Raw genomic sequence first — 22,729 nt, forward strand, 5'->3', positions numbered from 1 at the left:
TTCTTCTTCCTTATCACATGCTTCATAAAACCATAAAATTTAAACAAATTTCTCTTCCTCTCTCTTCCTCTGTTACTTCTGACACAACAATGAAGTCATAAAACTCAGTTCTTAAGTTAACTTTTATTTTCCTCTTTTAATTTCTTTATTCCCCATTTTTTTTTTCTTTTAAAATCCTTTTTCACTTCCTCTTTCTCTCTCTAAAAATAATTGAGATGATCTTACACAGATTTAGCTAAACATCAGAGTACCAAACCTCTGTTTTCACACCCAAAAAAACTCCCATTTATTTATTTTTCCTATTTTCTTCTTTTTAACATCACCTATTTCAATTTAAATTCAACCTTATTTTCCCATTAAATTTAACCCAAATCCCAGAAAAAAGTTTCAATCTTTTTCCATTTTTCATTAATTTTTTTCTGAAAAAAGATTAAACTTCATTTTAGGCTATAACCCTTCTTCAACCATTTTCACCAAATTTCTATCTTTTTTAGGCATTAAAATTAATTTTCAACTAAGCCCAAAAAAATTTCTATTTTTGAAAAAAAAACCCACCTCACTTAAACCCCCCATTTCCATCAACTTTCTACCAAAAACCCACCTCCCCAAAATCCCACCTTTCTCTCTCCTCCTCTGTTTTCCCCTGTTTTTAACCCCAAAAAAGTTAAAATCTTTACACTTTTCATTACCCTCCACATGCATTCATGAGTTGGGCATTTTCTGATCTGCATCAAATTGGGGTGAAATGGGTTGTTGTTCAATGTCAAATTTGGCTGCTAAATTTGCTTTCTTTCCACCTTCTCCGGCAACTTATGAGGTAAAGAAGAGAGATTCTGACGGCAAGTTTGTGGCGGTTTCGACGGCTGCGGCAGTTCCAATTCCTCAAGGAGATGACCCACTTTTGAATGTTCATGTTATTGAAACTAAAAGAGGAAACAAGATTGTTGCTTTTTACTTGAAAAATCCTTATGCTAGACTTACTGTTCTTTATTCTCATGGCAATGCTGCTGACCTTGGTCAACTCTATGATCTCTTTGTTCAGCTTAAAATCAATCTTAGAGTCAACTTAATGGGGTCAGCTTTCTTTCTTCTCATCCTTTTTTTATTTTTAATTTTATTATTCATTTTACAAAGTTTAATTGTTTGTTCTGTTTTGCTCTGTTTTTGTTTTGTTTTTTGAGGGTTATGGGCATGTGGGATTGTGGGGTTCTTGAGATTGAGTATTTTTTGGGTTTGGAAGTTTACTTGTGTAGACGGGATTTGATCAAAGGTCTTAAGTAATAACTGACACCCCTCGATAAAGTCGAGGATTTACCGACTAAGATAGCTGACATCCATTTGAATTTGTTGTTTCTTGTTGCGTATGTTTTTTACTATTACCACTTTGGTAGTGGTATGGGAATTTTGAGTGCTTGTAAATTTGCATGGTTAGATTTATGTTTCTGGGTTTGGTTGAAAGTTAAACAAAATAAACTTAATTTCTAATTAATTTTTTTTGTTTTTGGTGGGGATTATTTAATCTTTACTTTCTGTAAGGGTAACAGTAAAGTTCTGTTTCACGTTGGCCATAATTTTTTGGTGAAAAGCTTTTGATTTTACTCACTGAAAGAGTGAAAGCATAAATTTTGGACTTACTTTTGTTAGAAAATGACATTTTTCTCCCTTGTGAGCTAATACTTATACAGCTTTTTTCCCAAAAAAAATTAACTTTTGGAATAAATAATGAGTATATTTTGATAATAATTGAAAACTACTTAACATTATACAATGGAAAAGGTTTTCTTTATTTTTTTAAAACTTTTACAAGGATAATTGTTTCATTATTTTGGCAAATTTGTGGTCACACCAATTCACACCAATTTGTTAAAGCCCAACTTTTGATGCATTACATTTTCGATAACTTTGTGTGTAAAGACATGTATTTTTAGAGTTTTTCACGGGGGTAGTTTGTGAGACAGAATCTGTTTTAGGCCTTTGTGCCTCTAGTTTAGCGTGGATTATTCTTGGGAATTTGTCATTTTTTCATGTTAATAATTGTGATAAAATGCTCTTTTGGTTTTAGTTCAATTTATTTTCGATTTTCTGTTTTCCCTCCAAAGTCTCATCTTTTGATTGTATTCATTGTATGAATTTTTTTTGATTGTATTCATTGTATGGAATTGAATTAATTTTGTTCTTCAATTATCTTGAATTTCGTATTATATTGGGACGAGGTGTGTTAATTTGATTTGCTGTCATTTTTATCAATGGTCTCATTTGAAAAAACCTCATTGCAACCATAGTAGCGATCCTTTTCAAGTGTTACTCTTGAGTCTAATTGACCTATGCCGGAAGCCTCATAGATTGCATTATGGTACTCGTACTAGTCTATATATAGGTCGATATTGGTCCATTATCAAATTGTAAAAAAAGGTTGAAATTGGTCCATACTTGTCCTCTAGTAGTTGATTTGTTTGTGTTGATTATTAAAATTGATTTTGTCCTTTCATTTTGTGAATTGAGTGCAAAATTATGCTCATATAGAGGTAGCACCAGAGTCAATTTTGACGTGGGAAAATTAACTGGCATTTCAAAGATTCACATGACTTGGAGGGTTGGAGAAACTTGTTCTTAGGTGCACATAATAGGGTTTGAGTGTCGAGGTGTGGACACTTGGACTCTTCCATTCAGCCGAATGTGCAAAAATATTTCAAAATAGTTGGCTGAGAAAATGATGTGTCATGTGTGTACTTGTGAAAATTTTGTCACAACTCACAAGGGAACATGCATTGTAAATTTGTAAATTGTAATGCATAAGGTTAGTAGGCAAGTTTTGATTTGCAAACTTAAAATATTTTGTAGGGTAGAAGTACTCTATTACGAGTATACTTGTTTTTGTTGATTTGCATGTTGTGTAAAATTTGGTTCCTCTTGAATCAAATATGTTAATTGGCTCAATGAAATTTCATTTTTTTTCCCTTTGAAGCTTGAATCATACTTCGTATCAATTTTACTTAATATCATGTCATATTAATTCCGTCTTAAAGAAGTACTGGTCCTTTCATGAATTGTTATCTTTGCCATGTTATCATTCCTATGAGGTGTTCATCTATTTTTTGTGTGCAAATCTGTAGGTATGATTACTCTGGGTATGGTGCGTCTACTGGTAAGGTAGGCTGTTACACTCATCAGCATAAATTTATGAATTTTCTTATTTCTTGAAGCATATAATAGACACATTGTGGAATTTACAATTCTTGTAAATAGCAATGCTACAATGCTTTTCCCCCTTAAATTTGGAAATCACCTCTACACAACATTACACACAATAAGTATTAAATTCTGTATAACCTTTTATATCAAGTCAAGTTAGCAATACCTCCACTATCCGTAAAAAGATGGTAACACCTTGAATAAGGTGAAACTTAAGGAGATACCATGCATTTATAGCCTGCTCGTCTTCTATATTTAAGACAGCCGAGTTAAGAAAAACTGGTCATCTGAATAATCACTTCGTTTCATTGCATTAAGTCGCTGATTAATTATAGCTTATGTCACGACTCACGAATCAAACTGTTTTCTTGCCCATGTTTTCTTAGAAACTTTCCCACCATGAAGTTCCTTAACTTCTCATTACGTAGTTTGTAAAATATACAAACGTGTAAATATTTGTATATACTTGACGGCCTCCAAATTGTCTGGCTAGAGGCATTTTGTTATCTAAGGCTTCTTAAAATCTTAGGTACTGACCTTTTCCTCATGTTTTCTCTCTGGTCCAGCCAAGCGAGGCCAATACATATGCAGATATAGAGGCTGTTTATCAGTGTCTTCAGACTGAATACGGAGTTAGTCAAGAAGACTTAATTTTGTACGGGCAGTCAGTTGGAAGTGGGCCCACACTTCACCTTGCAGCAAAACTGCCAAGATTGAGGGGGGTGGTTTTGCACAGTGCCATCCTTTCTGGGCTTCGTGTACTGTGCCATGTGAAATTTTCATTCTGTTTCGATATTTATAGGGTGAGTGAGCTCTTTCTTCATCATCTTAATTAAAATTGTAAGTATAGTGTTCTGCTTCTTTTTCCTTCTAACAAGTGTGTGTACATTCATCTGCGGTTTGCAAGATGCTTTTCATTTTACATGTATGCATGTATATATGCCTCTGGCCTGGTGTGATGTGCAATCGAATGAATAGAAAAACTGAAGATGTAGTTAGTTAAGTTAGCTTGGTGCCTTCACAATCCCTGCTTCGGTATATTTGTTATGGCTTTTTAGGTTGTGAATCATGTAGGCTGGTCTTGTAATTACTTAAGTGTCGATCCCACTTGCATTTTCTATACCTAATCATATGACGCTTTGAATGCAGAATATAAGAAAAATACGGAAAGTGAAGTGCCCTGCTCTGGTGATACATGTAAGTTACCTTTTTTCATGTATCAGAATGCGTACTTTTGCCTGCTGACTCCGTGTCATAATTTCATATAGCGAATTTCTAGTGTAAAGTGCGAATATCTAACAAGGTCATGAATATTGAAATAATGAGCTTTCTATTTATTAGCCACCATAAATTGCTTTTCTGCTGAGGGTTTGTTGGTGGTGTTAATGACTAGTGAAATAATTAGTGCTATTTTAATTCACCTGTCTATTAGATCAGGATTAAATTGAGTGAGGGAAAGGGAATCTGACTTGCATGAATAATGTATTCTAATCACTTATTATGAAGGTTGAAATGAATGACTTGATCGTAAGTTACTCCTTCCCTTTACAAAAGTATCGCTTCTTAAATGATGATTGCTCTTTACCAAGCATAACCAATCAATCCCATTCAATAAATGTAACGAAATAGCATTTTGCCTTTATTCAAATTTATGGCCCATAGCTAGAGCGAGTGACGGCTAAAAATGATACTAATTGGTAAATCTTAAGAAATGTCTTCTTACTTATCTTTAAGTAGTCAAGTACCTTTCCTTTGAGAATCGAGGGGTTGAAAGAATAAAATAATTTGGTTTGTCTTTTGAAACCAATTAAGAGTGAAAGACTTGTAGAGACACTCTATGTAGTTGTGTGTCGAATATTAAAAATGTATAGACTTTAAATATATGATAAGTGTGGAATTTAGAGACCCTCTATGTAGTTGTGTGTCGAATATTAAAAATTTATAGACTTTAAATATATGATAAGTGTGGAATTTAGGGTGTGGTTGTAGGAATTGTAATTTAAAATAGGAGGAAGTGGTCCTAGTGTTGCATATTGATGTGAAGGATTTATGTATTAGATTGATGATGTAGTCAGTGATTTTTTGGACAAGTAAACCAGCCACCAGGGTCATGTTTTGAACTTTTTTGCTATGATGGAGGCTTAAGATAGGATATCTTAGGATATGGGTGCTGTTGTATACTCATTTTCAGCTAGGGAGACAACTTGTGCAAGAAAACACCGTAATTTATCAATTATACTTATCCCATCTGTAAATAGTTGTCACATGTCCTTGGGATGAAGTGGTGGAAGAGGATGGAAACAAACAAACAACTATTAAAGAGGGTATCATACCAACAACCCAACATACCAGTTAGCATGTGCCAAACATGTATCCGGAGAGCTAGGAGCATTTGCTTTTTGAAATGGAATCAAGTATATAACTTCAATTGCTTTTTGAGATGGAATAGAGTATATATAACTGCAATTGCTTTTCGTGATTTTTACCATCCGTGATCTTCCCTTTGCCCTCAAATGTTAACTTTTTTTTTGAATTCCTACTTAGTTAGACTCTAAAACATTCATTAATTCTTTATTTTACATTTCGTTGAAAGTAAGGGTGAAAGCATTCTGGTCTTTGCATCTTCACCTTTGTCATATCAATCTTACACAATGCAGGGTACAGAAGACGACGTTGTGAACTGGTTACACGGAAATGGATTATGGAAACGGGCCAGGGAGCCTTTTGAACCCCTATGGATAAAAGGAGGTGGGCACTGCAACTTGGAGCTTTACCCTGATTACATTCGCCACCTGTGCCGCTTTGTTCATGAAATGGAGAACATGACCACACAGACCCGGCTTAAGAAAATCCGAGATGTTCTCAACCTCCATCCAAAACCCCGTCATCCACCCACTAAAACAACCTGTAGCCGGTCTTGTAGCTGTTGGAACTGTTGTAGTTGTACCTGTAAGATGAAATGCTGGAAACCTCGATGGCCTAAATCTTGCTGCTCTTTGAGCTGCTGTTCTTGCTTCCAGTGCCCTAAATGCACGAACTGCTGCAGTTGTTTTGGATGGCCGAAATGCTTGAGCTGCAGTTGTTTTAAATTGCCTAAATGCTCTAACTGCTGCAGTTGTTTTGGATGGCCAAAATGCTCAAGCTGCTGCTGCATACCTAGTTGTTTAAAATGCTCAAAACCCAAATGTTCGGAGGGTTGCTATTCGTGCAAAGGATGTTGTTCGTGGATTTGTTGTGGCTGCTGTTGTCCTACAACAGATCAAAGGAAGACAACGAATCAAAGGCAGACACCAAATCAAAGGCAGACAACAGATCAAAGGCAGACACCAAATCAAAGGCAGACAACGGATCAAAGGCAGATGACGAATCAAAGGCAGGAGAGTTAGGACATAAGGGGTGGTTTATAGTTGTTCTTTTCCATGTGAATGTGGGATTGTACAGATTCGCAGCACACTAGCTAACCTCCCTTGTTCTCATTCTCCAATTTGTGCAGTTTAGCACCCTAAGTTATACAAATTGTGGTTCCTCCCTCTCCTCGCTTGCCCCCCCTTCCCTCAAAATCTTTGTCTTGTAAACTCTAATTCAGTTTTAGTATTAAAATTACTAGCCATCCTGAAAAGCTTTGGCTGTGAAACTATACATGAATGATGTTGGATGTTTGACAGGCTGAGAAAAGCGAGAATTGATGCCCACAGTCAGCTGTATTTCTTGTAATATGTGGTAATCATCTGAGTAAAAATCAGAGTTATTCAAGATCGAAGCCAGGATCTTTCAAATGTTTTCGAAATTATGCTTGATAGAATAGGAAATGTTTTGTTTTTTTATGTGAAGGTTATTAGGTAAGGAGGGATGGTTGTCACTCCATCTGCCCCCCCCCCCCCCCCCCTCCCTCCAAACACCACCACCACCAAAAAAAGTGGTGGGGGTTCGAATTCTCATCCCCCCATATTTATAATAGCCAAATCCCCCACCCTTTATCTTATCGATTAAAAATAAAAGCAAAAATTAGGTTAGGACTTCGAAATACGTATAACAGTAAATATATAACAATACAAGGGAATAAACGACTCCTAAGTCCTAACCCAAAGAAAATTATGCATTTTAGTATTGATTTACTCTCCTTAAAAGTTCTCTCTGTTTGGACAGTAATTGTCTTATAAAAACAAATGTAGTTGAAACAAGAACTTTTAAAGGACTAACAAATTAATACTGCACCATACTGTGCAACCGAGCCAGCCTAGCACTATTGTGATTTGTGATGATCAGATCTTACTTCAGAATAATGGACATGTGGTATATGTGGTATATGACTGTGTAGAGCAAGTTCTTCTACAAGCAAACACCCTAAACACCATAAATTACATCCAATGTTATCAATAATAAAGTTAAATTCAAATTTTAATTGATAAGGTGAGAATAATTAAAAATTAATAAAACTATAGTAAGTTAGAAATTACAGTAAAGGTTTGCATTATTGGTATAATTTAAAGAATATTGTTAAACCAAAGATACCAACTTTAAAAGTTGTAACATAGTATTGGATTATTTGTAAAACTAAGGAACAAAACATCCGATGAGATGTCGAATATGCGGCTTACGTAGGCCGCCATGAAATGATCATAGATTCTTACTTTCTTCAGTAATCACACTCTTGGTGCCAATTGCCCAGATATTTTATTAAGTAGGCCCAATTTTAAGGAAAAAGGTTAGTAACTTGTATGCTAAAAGTTTTACATACCATCCTTGTCAATCCAACAAATAGGCATGCACAAGGCACGACCATAGAATGTTTCTTTAACTACATGCCCATGATGCCCATAATTCGATGTACTATCCAATGTGTCAAATTTGACTCGACCTAACGATAAAGGTCAAATATGTAATCTTTATACGGAGATTAATATAGGATGCGAACGTACTTATCCTTCTACATACTTTTAGAGTATGTGGCTTGTTAGTGTTAAATCGTGAGACCTATAAAATATGTCAGATTATGGTTAAACGACTTTAGCGATGATTTTCATAATATGTAAAATTAGTGAAATTTCCGGCCTCTAGTAGACTCAATGTAATCGGAGGTAAAACTTATTATAGGTCTACATTGGAATCGTCATAGTACTAGAAAGTTATAGGTAAAATTACAATCATTGACACCAACTTTGTGAAATTCTGCAATTATTGACATCAATTTAAATCATTTGCTAAATAGACACTAACTTGGTACAAAAATTACAAAATTAACATAAATTACCCATAACAACTAATTTTACGCTACTTTCAACCCTTGTACAAGTATAAAATTTCTTTTCAACAATCATTTGCTTCAAAAAGTACGAGTTCTGAATATGTTGGAAAGATAAGACTATATAAATGTCATATGTAGAGTATTATTAATGAATGTTTAGTGCCTTTAGTGTCATTTTTCTTTTTTGAGCAAGTTGGTATCAATTTAACAAGTGATACAAATTCGTGTCAATATTTGCAATATACGTGCCAATGAGTGTAATATAATGTTGTCAAAGTTATGTAGCGTAATTTGTATTATGTGTATTATTAGTTTATTACAAACATTTTTCACTATTATATATATAATATTTTATGGAGTATAATAACTAATATATAAAAGAAATTTAGTTAAAAAAAAGTACTAGCTGAATATAACGATCAGTTTTGTATTGCAATTTGGGTGGTTTAATTTGCGTGTTAGATTTAATAAAGTAGACCGTTGAATGTAAATGGCACTACTAGACTTGAATGTGAGAATAGTCATCAACAGCTAATATGTGTGAGTTTGTAAACTCTTATGTCCAGTTGCCTATGAAAGCTTAACTAAAGCCGCGTTACATTTTTCAGCTTTTAAACTAATCATATTTATCAATTTATGTCATCATGTCATTACACAACCACATGCTAAATTAATTAACGTTTAAACTAATCATATCGTCATGTTATAAACTTATGTATCTGAAAAATCCCCCTTCTATTATGGGAGATATTGTTATATACATTCGGGTGCACCGTACATTTATGAGTATTTTGTTTTCATTTTGATGATTGTTTTTCATTTAATCATCAAATGAGAGCAAAAAATAACCTTGATTGTACAGTACACCCGAGTTTATGTAACAAATCCACTGTTATTTTACATTACTAACTTTATCATCTACATTTTGATTCAATATGTTACAAATGTTATGTTGTTGGATTGGTGTTAATTTTACTTTCAATTTATCAATATTATTAATGTAATTAACTTACAATCAAATACATAAATAACCAGTGCATAAATAAAATATACTTCGTATAATGATTAAAGTTATACGCTAACATATGTAAATATGAAAGAGAAATAAAGAACCATATTAAAGGAAGCATGTTATTTGACAATTTGACTATTCACAAAATTTGGTATTGTATTAATCTTTAGCACTATTTAGTATTTACCTACTTCATTTTGACTTTTTATAATTATTTTTGCCTAAGGAAAACAAAGTCATGTAATTTCATGTTAGATTTTTAGGCATGCAACATCATGTTAGATTAATTTTTAGGGCATGTAACATCATGTAAGATTTGTTTCCATATAATTATACATACTCATATACCTTTTAACATTCAATAATTTAGAGATATTAATTATTAAAATAAGTGTTGAAAAATGAACAATGTCACAATTAGTGTAGTATAAATGTATAATTGCATCATTCAGGAATACTTTGTCAAGTAAATTGCATCATTCAGGAATACTTTGTCAAGTAAATTGCTAAAGAAAGGAAAAATCTATAATTTTAGAAACATTTATTAGTGTATCAGTTAATAGCATTGCTTCATCAGGAATACTTTGGGCCTGTTCACTTCAGCTTAATTTCAGTTCAGTTCAGTTCATTTCAGCTCCTAATTTTCTTCTCGCTCTTATAAAATATTCATTTCAGCTCTTCAGTTCAATTCAACTCCAATCAGTTCAGTTCAGTTCAGCTCAGTTCAGTATATGTGAACAGACCCTTTGTCGAGTAAATTACTTTATTTCAATACATCTTGTTGCCAATATGTTTGACAAGATAATTGAAATTTGCTAATTTGTATTGAAGATCTCAAACTTAACATGTTAAAAAATCCCAAATCCAAGGAAAAACAATTCAAACCCGAAATTAAGAAAGTTGACCTACTTGCTTGCTAAACTAATAAGAGTAAGAAAATGTATTAAACATATAACTTTCAAACTCATAACCAAAATTATAAACCAACTCAACCAAAAACTACTTCAAGCCCAACATATTAATCCGAACACAACCAAACTAATCTGTTTAAAATATTTAACATATGTCTTAAAACTTCGAAAAATGTCCTAAAAATCTAAAATCATAGTTTGACTCCATCGTTCACATTTTTGGATATCCAAATAATATTGCAATTAAAGGGGGAGGATGTCCAAATTACAGCCGCGTTGAAGCCGTAAATTGTGTCTTTCTCCAAACATTCCTTTTCTTTCAATTTCTTCCCCACACCTTTTCTCAGCCGTCTTTTCTTGCTTACTTCCTCTTCACCCAACTCAATCACAAATTTCTTAATCAAACCTTTTTATTTATTTTAATCAATCACCCACAAATTATTTTTTTATAAATCATTCGATTATTTGTAAAAAGATCGAAACTTTTAGTCAAATCAAAACAGAGTATTTTATATTTATTAAAGATCTGGCTAGTTTATAGAAGTGGGATAGTACTTGGTCTCATGTTTTAATTAGTTGGGACTAAGTCTAATTTCAAGTTAATTGTAATTAAGATTTCTTAATTTACTTGAATTTGAAGTAGTTGAAGACATTTGGGTGCATGTCATGCAATTGAAAGCAACTAATTTGGGGGTTTGAAGATTTCAGAGAGAAGAAGACACGCTTTCTAGAAGATTAAAACTATATTATATACAATTTAGTTTGTTGGAATATATGATTTCTGGGTTTTTTTTATATAATTAACAAAGGTTGCACCATAGTTGATCAGTCGTGGAGTTCAACCTTTGCAATTTACAGGTAATTATTTTCTCTCTCCTACTTTTAATGGGTTTTGGGTATTGACTGTTGCACGTTTTTGAGTTTATGGGGGTGTTAGGTGGGGCCTGCTTTGTTTAATTGCATAATGTTTAGAATCATCTCAAGTAATGGGCAGCATGTCTGAGTATATCGAGTAGAAATTAGTAATGTGATGATTGAGAAATTATTCTGTTTTTGGTATCATATATTATATGGTTTGATGTTTGTATAATATATGGTTGTGTTTCTTTGCTAGTTTATGAAAAAAAGAATAGCAATTGGGAGGGTTAGTGGGTGATTTTAATTGAGATTGTTTTTATGATGGTTTCAATGGTGTTAGATTGTTGAGATTGTTAGAATTTGATTGAAATATTTGGTAATTAGCATTGTTTGGGGTGGAAGGGGGTGAGAGTTGAGATAGTTAGAAGATGTTTAAACCAAGTAGATCCAATTTGTCTGATTCATCTGATCTTCCTCCAGCGAGACCGATGCGTCAACCTCAGGTAACGTTCGCTAGGCGGACCGCTTCAGGCCGCTATGTGCATGATAATCTATCAAGAGATGATCTTGATAGTGAGCTTGGGAGTGTGGAGTTTATGAATTACACAGTTACTATACCTCCTACTCCTGATAATAATCCCATGGACCCTACTATCTCTCAAAGGGTGGAGGAGCAATATGTGTCGAATTCTCTATTTACGGGTGGTTTCAATAGTGCTACTCGTGCACATTTGATGGATAAGGTGACGGAGTCAGAGATAAGCCATCCTCAAATGGCAGGGGCTAAAGGGTCTTCTTGTCAAGTCCATGGTTGTGATGGGAAGGTGATGAGTGATGAAAGAGGCGCTGATATACTTCCGTGTGAATGTGACTTTAAGATCTGCCGGGATTGTTACATTGATGCTGTTAAGGGAGGTGATGCAATGTGCCCTGGGTGCAAAGAGGCTTACAAGCATACTGATTTGGATGAGAAGGCGGTGGATTCTGCTGGACGTCCGTTACCATTGCCACCCTCAAAGCAAGACAGACGGATGTCTTTGATGAAATCTACTAAATCGGGGTATATGAGGAGCCAGACTGGTGGAGCAGAGTTTGATCATAACAGGTGGTTGTTTGAGACTAAGGGTACCTATGGTTATGGCAATGCTATTTGGCCAAAGGAAGGGGGATATGGAGATGGTGATGGTGGTGGTGATGGTGAGGGTCATGAGCCACTCGAGTTGCTTAACAAACCGTGGAGACCTCTTACTCGAAAGTTGAAGATACCAGCAGCAGTCATCAGCCCATACAGGTATGTAATATTTCTGCAAAGATTGTTTTCTTTCTCTCTTGCTTTATTTATTAATTTATTTATTTGTGGCGGTGGTGGTGATTGGGAGTAGGGATGACAACGGGTCGGATTCGGAGCGGATTATGCTAAATCCGACTCCGACCCGACAGGAAGTCGGGGGCTAAATCCGACTCCAACTCCGACTTCGACATCCGACTCCGACTTTAATATCCGATCCGACCTGACTCCGAGTTTTTTTTCGTTATTCAATATACTTTGAGAAATTGGGTTATTTGGGCCTTTACAACCCACACCCAATGCCACCATGACCCACACAAAAATCCACTATCTATTGGAGTCGGAGTCGGATAATCCGTCAGAAGTCGGACATTTTTCGGAGTCGGATTTTTTTCTCGGAGTTTTTGTAGGATCCGACTCCGACCCTCCTCCGACTCTGAGTCGGATTAATTTAACGGTGTCGAACTCGGATTATTTTTTTCTCGGACTTGGAGCGGATTTTTTACCTTGGATCGGGGCGGAGTAGGGTCGGATCCGGACTGGATTGCCATCCCTAATTGGGAGGGGGGGGGGGGTAAATTATCCGTGTCTGCAAATTTTGAATTTTTTACTATGATATTTTTCAAGCATGTAGTTGATTAAACCTTGTTTTGTGCCTTGAGTTGTGGTGTAAGAGCAAAAGTTGATTGCTGCTGCATGATGACTAAATTTCAATCAGATAATGGAAACTTCCTCTTCCATTTTAGCAAGTTGACATTCAGATGATGTGGTTTAGCCATAATTTGAGATGTTCAAAAACCGGTCAAGACAAATAGCACTTAGCACAAGCTGACATTTTGTGAGGTTTATTATAAAACACAAATAATTGTCATAAGAATATGTGTCAAATATGAAAATAACTAAAACTCTGATTTAATATACCAATATACCATTAGTAATTAAGTATAGGAGTAGATGGTTTGTTATTAGTATTGAGTAATGATGATATGATTTGCACTGAGTTACAGAATTTGGGACTCAAATTATACGTTTAGTCTGGTTTTCTGATAATGTGTTACTTAATTCACTTAAATATCACTGCATCCATCTTATGCATTTTGATTATTGAGACAACGTTGATCAAGATGGCTTTTTTGATCTAATTAGCAAACCCTTTTCAGGCTTCTGGTGTTCATCAGATTGGTTGTTCTTGCATTGTTTCTCGCGTGGAGGGTAAAGAACCCTAACAATGATGCCTTGTGGCTGTGGGGCATGTCTGTGGTTTGTGAGATCTGGTTTGCTTTCTCTTGGGTCCTTGATCAACTCCCTAAGCTTAACCCAGTTAATCGTGTTACTGACCTTGATGTTTTGAAAGAGAAGTTTGAAATGCCAGGCCCCAACAATCCTACTGGAAAATCTGATCTTCCAGGTGTCGATATATTTGTTTCTACTGCTGACCCTGAAAAGGAACCCCCACTTGTGACTGCAAATACCATTCTGTCTATTCTTGCCGCTGACTACCCGGTAGAGAAGCTTGCTTGCTATGTCTCTGATGATGGAGGTGCCCTTCTAACCTTTGAGGCAATGGCTGAAGCAGCTAGTTTTGCTAACTTGTGGATACCATTTTGTCGGAAACATAATATTGAGCCAAGGAATCCCGATTCTTACTTCAGTCTGAAAAGAGATCCTTACAAGAACAAGGTCAAAGTAGATTTTGTCAAGGATCGCCGTCGTGTTAAGCGTGAGTATGATGAATTCAAGGTTCGTGTTAACGGTCTTCCTGATTCAATTCGACGACGTTCTGATGCTTACAATGCCCGAGAAGAGATTAAGGCTTTGAAGATGCAGAGAGAACAAGCAGGAGATCAACCGTTGGAACCTATAAAAATTCAAAAAGCTACTTGGATGGCTGATGGAACCCACTGGCCTGGTACTTGGCTGCATTCTGCACCTGATCACTCAAAGGGTGATCATGCTGGAATCATTCAGGTACTGGATTTTGGTCTTGCATCTTTCATTTTCCAACTTTTCCATTCAAATTAAAATTGGTATTATTGGCAGTGATTTCAATTCAGTTATGCTCCATCTTGCCACCTCTATGATACGTATGATGTATTGATGTGGATGTTGTGTCCCTTTTAATTGATTCTTGCTATAACGTTGATCACTATAATATTGCTCTCCTATACAAGAACCACCACCACCACAACCCATTGTAACAGTGTTCTCCCTGGGCAGGTTTTAAGAAGTGTAAGTTATCAAGCACATGAGTTTTTAGAAGGCTGTTTCTTCCTTGCACTCTCATCCTTTTCCTGTCTGAAGAAAAATAATCCCTCACCTTGCCCATGAGAACTTAATGATAATACTCTCTCCATCCCTAATTAAGGCCACATTTCTATATTAGGCCGTGTCAAAATGATAGGCCATTTTCTAGTTTATAATTTGTATTTTGACTTTCCATAGTGCCTATAATGACGCCTAGCTTTAACTAATAAGTTTAAAGAGAAGCTACTACTTCATGGTAGCTGTCTAAATTCCTATATAATGAAGGAATATTATGGGGTTATACCACATTTTTAAAAGAATGACTTCCAACCAAATGAGGCCTTTTTATTTAGAAATAGAGGGAGTAGTAAGTTTGTTCTCATTGGATTTGTACTCGAAAGTTCTTTGACTTCATTTTTGCATTGCCCTGCAGCTTTCGAGTCATAGACTGAGTTTTCATTTTTATGTTACAGGTTATGTTGAAGCCTCCAAGTGATGAACCTCTTCAAGGATCAGTTGGTGATGATATTCCTTTTGACTACAGTGAAGTTGATATTCGACTTCCGATGCTGGTTTATGTTTCACGAGAAAAGCGTCCAGGTTATGACCACAACAAGAAGGCTGGGGCTATGAATGCACTTGTTCGTGCCTCGGCAATCATGTCAAATGGACCTTTCATTCTTAATTTGGATTGTGATCATTATATCTACAACTCTGAAGCCATTAGAGAAGGCATGTGCTTCATGATGGATCGTGGTGGGGATCGCATTTGTTACGTCCAGTTCCCTCAGAGGTTTGAAGGCATTGACCCTTCTGATCGTTATGCCAACCACAACACTGTTTTCTTTGACATCAACATGCGTGCTCTTGATGGGCTTCAGGGCCCAGTTTATGTCGGAACTGGATGCCTTTTCCGCAGGATTGCCCTGTATGGTTTTGATCCACCTAGAGCCAAGGAGCATGGTGGCTTTTGTGACTGCTGCTTTGGTCGCAAGAAGAAGAAGCGTGTTGCAATTGATGCTTCATCTGAAGAGAATCGAGCTCTAAGAATGGGAGATGATGACGAAGAAATGGACGTCTCTTTGTTTCCCAAAAGGTTTGGCAACTCAAGCTTTCTTGTTGATTCAATTCCAGTGGCAGAGTTCCAAGGCCGCCCACTCGCTGATCACCCATCTATCAGGAATGGCAGACCACCAGGTGCTCTAACCATCCCTCGGGACCTTTTGGACGCTTCTACAGTTGCTGAGGCCATAAGTGTCGTATCTTGTTGGTACGAAGATAAGACCGAATGGGGTGGTCGTATTGGTTGGATTTATGGATCTGTGACGGAAGATGTGGTCACAGGGTACAGAATGCACAATAGAGGTTGGAGATCAATCTATTGTGTTACCAAGAGGGATGCTTTCCGTGGTACTGCACCCATCAATCTTACAGATCGACTTCACCAAGTCCTTCGATGGGCCACAGGCTCAGTCGAGATTTTCTTCTCTAGAAACAACGCCTTCTTAGCCAGCCCCCGCATGAAGGTTCTCCAGAGAATCGCTTACCTTAATGTTGGTATCTACCCATTCACCTCGATTTTCTTGATTGTCTACTGCTTCCTTCCTGCACTATCCCTATTTTCAGGTCAATTCATTGTCCAAACCCTGAGCATAACCTTTCTCATATACCTCCTTGTTATATCCTTATCTCTCTGCCTGCTTGCACTTCTGGAGATCAAGTGGTCAGGCATCAACCTCGAAGAATGGTGGAGGAATGAACAATTTTGGCTCATTGGAGGCACAAGTGCACATCTTGCAGCTGTGCTTCAGGGTCTGCTGAAGGTTGTTGCTGGTATCGAAATTTCTTTCACTTTGACATCAAAATCAGCTGGAGACGACCTCGATGATGAATATGCTGATTTGTACATTGTCAAATGGACTTCTCTGATGATTCCTCCTCTTGTTATCATTATGATTAATTTGGTCGCTATTGCGGTTGGCTTTAGTCGTACTATCTACAGCACCATCCCACAGTGGAGCAAGCTGCTAGGAGGGGTGTTCTTTAGTTTCTGGGTGTTGGCTCATCTCTATCCTTTCGCTAAGGGACTCATGGGAAGAAGAGGAAGAACACCCACCATTGTTTTCGTCTGGGCAGGTCTTATTTCCATCACAATTTCCCTCCTATGGGTTGCAATCAAACCCCCGGGTGGTGCTCAGAACGCCGACATTGGTGGGGGTTTTACTTTCCCTTAAACTTGACTACTAAACTTCTTTTGTTTATGGCATATACCGAAACTGTTAACCTTCGAAAAAAACCTTTTATTTCCTCCGGCGATTCAAGAGTATTGCTTGGAATCCCATGAAATATACAGGGAAAATCAGATAGGGATGTGGATTTTTCTGGGAATGATTTTTCAATTCCCTTGGAAACTTTCTGTTTGATTTGGATGTTTATACTTTATACATGCGGGGAAAATTGAACAGGCAACCATACATTTACTGCACCCTTTACATTCTTTTGTAATTTATATTTTAGAGACAAAATAGCTGAAAATCATCTGTAACATGATTCAAATCATGTAACATGTAATCATCACATTTGATTTATTTTCTATGAGCAATCAATTTTGTTATGTAGCTTGTTCTTAGCTCTCATACAGTATTTGTTGTTTAAATGACATCGCCAAATTTAAAAAAAAAAAAAAATGATTAAAAAAAAATCTATTAATCCTTTGATATTGGGCCACATTCGATTTAGGGTCGTTTTTAAGTTTTTATGTAAGAATACTAATATACATTATGAGTAATCTGGGCAAAATCAATTTTTAGCTTGCAAAATCTTAACGTGACCTATTATTTTGGAACGGGTTTAGCATGAGATAGTTGTTGGCTTTTGGATCAAAGACTATTTGGTCTGACCGACTGACCCTAAGGAACTAAAAAAAAAAAAAAAACATTTTGAGAGATTTTGAGCTAGCCACGATTTTAATAATCAAAATGGAGAGATGCAGATTATATTAATAGACAGCAATCATAGTATGTATGCCAAAATGAAAATTCTAAGGTGATCATCACTCAAAATTGCAAATTAATGTATGTTACATTCTGACCTCAAAATGAACAAAATATTGACATGCTGAAAGTAATATTGTCTATAAATATAGGTTGGTAATGGTGATACATGCCTGAAGCCCAGGTAATCAACAAGTTATTGGGGCTGCAATATCTTTTCAGTGTTGGATGCAACAAACCAAGGAGCTTGAGGCAAGCATTGAAAATTTATTTCATCAACTCACCTTTATTCATCATCATACTCATCATCTGTTCCTCTAGCTGACGAAAACCTCAGTATGTGGCGGCCATCTGGTAGCCTCTCTAAGAAATTCCCATCCTCTTTAGGCTCTTCTTTACGCATCCAAGATTCTGGGACTTGCAACTCATTCCATTTCGTAATGCTTCGAGTTCCAATATTAGGATGGATAAAAGTTGTTTCTCCCAAAACCGGCTCCTGTAATGCCTCTGAACTTAAATTCACCATTGCCTTACACACTAACCTGTATGTCGCTGCCAAAGGTATTCCACTCGTCATGAGATACAAGGTAAGGGATTTCAATGAAGAAGAATCGGCCAAGGATACCGAAAAGCCAGGGAAACAGTTGAAATAGAATGGACCCTGAGATAGATCACATTCAGCAAGTGCTAACAAAGAGTTTTCCCAGTTAAGGTGCCTAGCATCTCTAAGGCACACTACCACTGGAGCTCCTATCCCGTCTCTCAGTAGAGCTTGATAGCTATTTGGACAAGACCCAAGTGCAAAAATTTATGTTTCTTCTTTAAGAAGCCTTCAAAGAAATCACTAGTAAATAAATTAATGGATACATCCTGGTTATTGGCTTTCAGGATGATTTTTCATAATCGGTTACAGCATAGCTTGGAAAAATCCCAAACATTCGTTTCTTGTAAACTTAATGGGGAGTTTCGGAAATTTCCAACCATCAAGGTTCCTTTTGAACCGGGAGCTGCCTTCACCTTCATTGGCAAGATTACTAGCCATTGATCTGACCTGAAATTTAAGGACACAAAAGATTTATACTATACCCAGTAACACACAAATATACAGAAACAATACCTAACAAACTGAGGTTTATTAATCCGTACGAATTTCAGAAATTACCAATTTGCGCGTACTGCTTGGCAAGAAATTTATAGAGAACAATTTTTAAAGGGCTGAATAATCAATCAAACAGAAGCTTCTGCATAAACATTTATAATTGGAAAAATAATTTTTAATGTTTCACCAAATACAAAATATTTTAGTGCAAAGATGCTTCTAATTATTGTCCTTGACATTGCTTAACTAGTTATCTTTCAGAAAATCAAGACGTTTGATCTTTCTTTCCCTGCCAATGTAATTATGTCGTAAAGTCATTGTCTTGGGTCTTCCTTACGTCTACCCCCTTTGTTATCTTAGACCATGAAGGAGGTAGACTTTCTCAATCATTTGTACATCACTCTACTAAATGCCAGAGAACAGAAAACATTACTCTACTAGATGACACTGAGGTCGCATTTTTTTAAGAGAGATTCTTCAAGGGAGTCTAACTTCCCCCTGGAGCATTAAATAAATAAGTCGACACAACAAACCCTTTCTATTCCATGAGAAGACACCTTTCAAGATAACTACTGAAATGAGAATAATAAAAAAATTAACTAACTTCATACTTGAATTTCGTCCCTATCTATATTTAGAAGGATGGTTAGCGGGGTAGAAGAGGAGCTAAAACTAAGAATAAGCTTTTTTTTGGTACAGTAACCCAGCCAGTTCTTAAGCTTTAAATCTACTTTTGAGTTTTGACCACGGTATTTTTCCCATAGCATTACAAAGACTGAAAACGTTTGTCTCTTAACTCCACCTCCTGCAACCAGTTTCCATTACTCTGTTTATGCCGTAGCCTACAGTCACAAAAAGCAGCAGCAGTTCTACATCTCATATTTGTGGATGTCTTGATGGTTCAAACACCATTCTTAGTCTAGTAGTGTGCTCTGATAAAACTAAACTATAAATGCGATATACCCAAACTAGCTAACATACAGGCTATACAGCTTGCTCACAATAATCCAAACTATGACAAAACTAAGCTCATGCTTTATTGAACATCAATAAAAAGAAGCAAAAACTTATTTACGAGTAACATTTTCTTAGCAAAGGTTAAATATAATAAAGTAGAAAACAGACTAAAATTCTAAAGAAAATTACACTTAAAGTAGGTAATCAGTAAATGTATGTGCAAAATATCAGTTTAATAGCAAAAATCCAGTAAACTCACCAATTTGATCCAAGAAACAAACGAAATCAAGCTTTAAGACTTCGATCATGAGAGCATTTGTGTAGTTCCACACTGATTTGGAGGCCCTGTCACCTCTTTCTGACTCCCCTATGATAGGAGCTCGGTTATCCATCTCCATCTTGTTCCAACAATTAATTTCCATCTTGGCCTATTCATGTGGTATGACAGGAAAATCATGTATCATCTTCTTTTGCTTGAGATAGCACATTGTAGACTGCGTTTGATGGTTTCAGACCTAAGCTCAACATCTCTTCAACTAGAATTTCAGCTTCTTTTAATTTCCTGTCTTTACACAGGGCGTGTATAGTTGAACAGTAGCTAGCAACATTTGGAATCATCCCCTTCTCCCTCATGTCTCTCAGTGACCGCAGTGCCCTGTAAGAACTCCCTTCTCTGCAGTAACCATTAATCATCATATTATAAATCACATCACTTGGATGTAAATGCATCATCTCCATAGAATTGAACAACTTCGATGCTTCTAACATCCTATCCTTGCTACACCATCCATTTATCAAGGCACCAATAGTGTAAACATCTGCTGCCATTCCGAGCTTCTCCATTGAATAATATATCGCTAATGCCTTCTCCATATCACCAGAACGAACAATTGCATCGATTAGAATTGTGTATGTCACTTTAGAAGGGGTGATACCTCGCTCCCCCATCTCCCTGACTAAATTGGTAGCCCTTTTAAAATTTCCAGATTTTGAGAAACCTGAAATAAGAGTATTATATGTCACCAAAGTTGGCATTTGACCATCCAACTTCATTTGTCCAAATAAACTCAGAGCCTTGCTCAACTTCCCAATGTTACAAAATCCATCAATTAGGGTATTATAGGTGATCAAATTTGGACTCAGGCCATAGTATTTCATCTTTGTAACCAAATTCTCAGCCTCCCACGGGTTCTTCTCCTTGCACAGCCCACTGATCAATATATTGTAAGTCACAATGTTGCACGCCAAGCCTCTCTCAACCATTTCATCAAACAACAAGAAGGCTCTACCTAACAATCCGTCTTTACAATGCTCATTCATCATGCTATTGTAGGTATAAATATTAGGTAAAATTCCACAAGCCTTCATCTTCTCATAGAGTCGAAACCCTTCTTTCTTCAGCCCTTTTTTGAATAACCCATTCATCAAAACAGTGTAAGTATGCTGATTAGCAACCAATCCCAATTCCTCCATCTTGTTAAACAAATCCTTTGCTTTAGCAATATCACCATTTTTACAACAGCCATCAATCAAAGTGGTATAAATAACAACATTTGGAGACATTCCCACATCATCTAATCCATCCAACACATTAAAAGCCCTTTCCAAATCATTTCCTTGACAAAAACCCTTAATCATAATCCCAAAACTATACACATCCAATTCAACTTTACCCTTAAATTCATTAAAAACCCACCAACCCTTTTCAAGATTGTTGCTTTCTAATAGAAGAATCAACAATGAATTAAACAAATTAGACCTCGGTACTGAACCGTGATTAATCATCTCAATGAAGGAATTCAAAGCCTCTTCAGGCAATTTAGCTTCAACATATGCATTAAAGATAATTTCTTGGAGATGAACACAAATGGGGTGTGACATTGGGTAATTCTTGGTGAAACTCTGAACAATTGACGCAGCATTCAAAGGTGAAGATGATTTAATTCTACCAGAAAGTAGTTGAAGGGTAAAAAACTGGGCTTGGGGCAAAACTTTGTAGCTAATTAGGAAATTCAGAATCAAATAAATGGAATCATGGGTGTGCTCCATTTCATGTAAAACTGAAGATTTCAACAGAAAAAACGCTTTTACAGGAGGGTTTTTCACCAATTTTTGCATCAATATTAGACATTGGCTTGTTGTTGAAATTTTATGCATTTTTGAAGAATTAACTTAACAACCCAGCAACAATTCAACAAATCTATATCTATATCTATACTTAGTATTTAAAAACACAAACCATAATTTTTCATATGACACATGTCATCACAAGTCACTCAATACCACATATGACACATGTCACCCCTTTTAATCTTTTTGTTTAAGTCTTAATGTATTCCATAACTTGCAAATTCAATTAAGAAAATGAAGTGTTTCATTTCCCTCATAATAAAATAAAGTTGAACCAATTAATATACTTCACATAAACATATGAATTGAATTATATAAAAATTGTCTTTTTAATTCCTAGACTTAAAACATAACTTAAACTAATATGTCATTTCATATCCTACAATCTTCATGTATATATACGTAACTAAATTTCATTATCTTTTTCCATAGTTCTACCCTCATTTTTTTTCCCCTTTAAGTTTTAGCAGTGAAACAATTACTTCGTATTTCATATCAAAAGTTTCAACTATTGAAAAACATACCTACATATGAAATAACTTAGGTAAGAACCCGTGCATCGAACGGGCCAAAAGGCTAGTTGATGATAATAATAATAACCCATTAAAGAAAAACATTCAAAATTGCTAAATTTAATTCAAACCCAAAAAGATTGAGCTTATAAACAAGAAATCAAAGGAGTTAATTGGAATACCTTCTGTTTGGAGGAGAGACTGCAAATTCAAAGCAAAGGCATAACTGTGAACTCTCATGCTCAAGTATTAACGGGCCATTAAACGGGCTTATGGGGTAATGGTGGG

The 22,729-nt window shown here is 36.0% G+C and overlaps 3 protein-coding genes across 4 annotated transcripts; 2 read left to right on the forward strand and 1 right to left on the reverse strand.

Annotated features, from left to right (window-relative positions):
- LOC145569426 (uncharacterized) lies at nt 1-6,931 on the forward strand. The gene is made up of 5 exons (XM_081628770.1): nt 1-1,074; nt 3,114-3,150; nt 3,759-3,995; nt 4,342-4,389; nt 5,850-6,931. The coding sequence occupies exons 1-5, from the start codon at nt 746-748 to the stop codon at nt 6,576-6,578; spliced, it is 1,380 nt and encodes a 459-aa protein (XP_081484896.1). The 5' UTR covers nt 1-745; the 3' UTR covers nt 6,579-6,931.
- Nucleotides 6,932-10,662: 3,731 nt separating this feature from the next.
- Nucleotides 10,663-17,368, forward strand: LOC145567941 (cellulose synthase-like protein D3). 2 transcript variants are annotated; one of them, XM_081627370.1, is made up of 4 exons: nt 10,663-11,218; nt 11,699-12,509; nt 13,667-14,474; nt 15,224-17,368. In XM_081627370.1, exons 2-4 carry the CDS (start codon nt 11,707-11,709, stop codon nt 16,982-16,984), a joined length of 3,372 nt encoding a protein of 1,123 aa, XP_081483496.1. In that variant the 5' UTR covers nt 10,663-11,218; nt 11,699-11,706; the 3' UTR covers nt 16,985-17,368. The 2 variants fall into 2 exon arrangements, with proteins under 2 accessions (XP_081483496.1, XP_081483495.1); XM_081627369.1 differs by lacking the exon at nt 10,663-11,218 and having other exon boundaries at nt 11,647-12,509.
- A 2,747-nt stretch (nt 17,369-20,115) lies between these two features.
- On the reverse strand, nt 20,116-21,956 carry LOC145569427 (uncharacterized). The gene has a single exon (XM_081628771.1). It carries the CDS (start codon nt 21,954-21,956, stop codon nt 20,253-20,255), a length of 1,704 nt encoding a protein of 567 aa, XP_081484897.1. The 3' UTR covers nt 20,116-20,252.
- Nucleotides 21,957-22,729: the final 773 nt, after the last annotated feature.

Source organism: Chenopodium album, chromosome 11, assembly GCF_948465745.1.
Source record: "Chenopodium album chromosome 11, dcCheAlbu1.1, whole genome shotgun sequence".
NCBI classification, from domain to species: Eukaryota; Viridiplantae; Streptophyta; class Magnoliopsida; order Caryophyllales; family Amaranthaceae; genus Chenopodium; species Chenopodium album.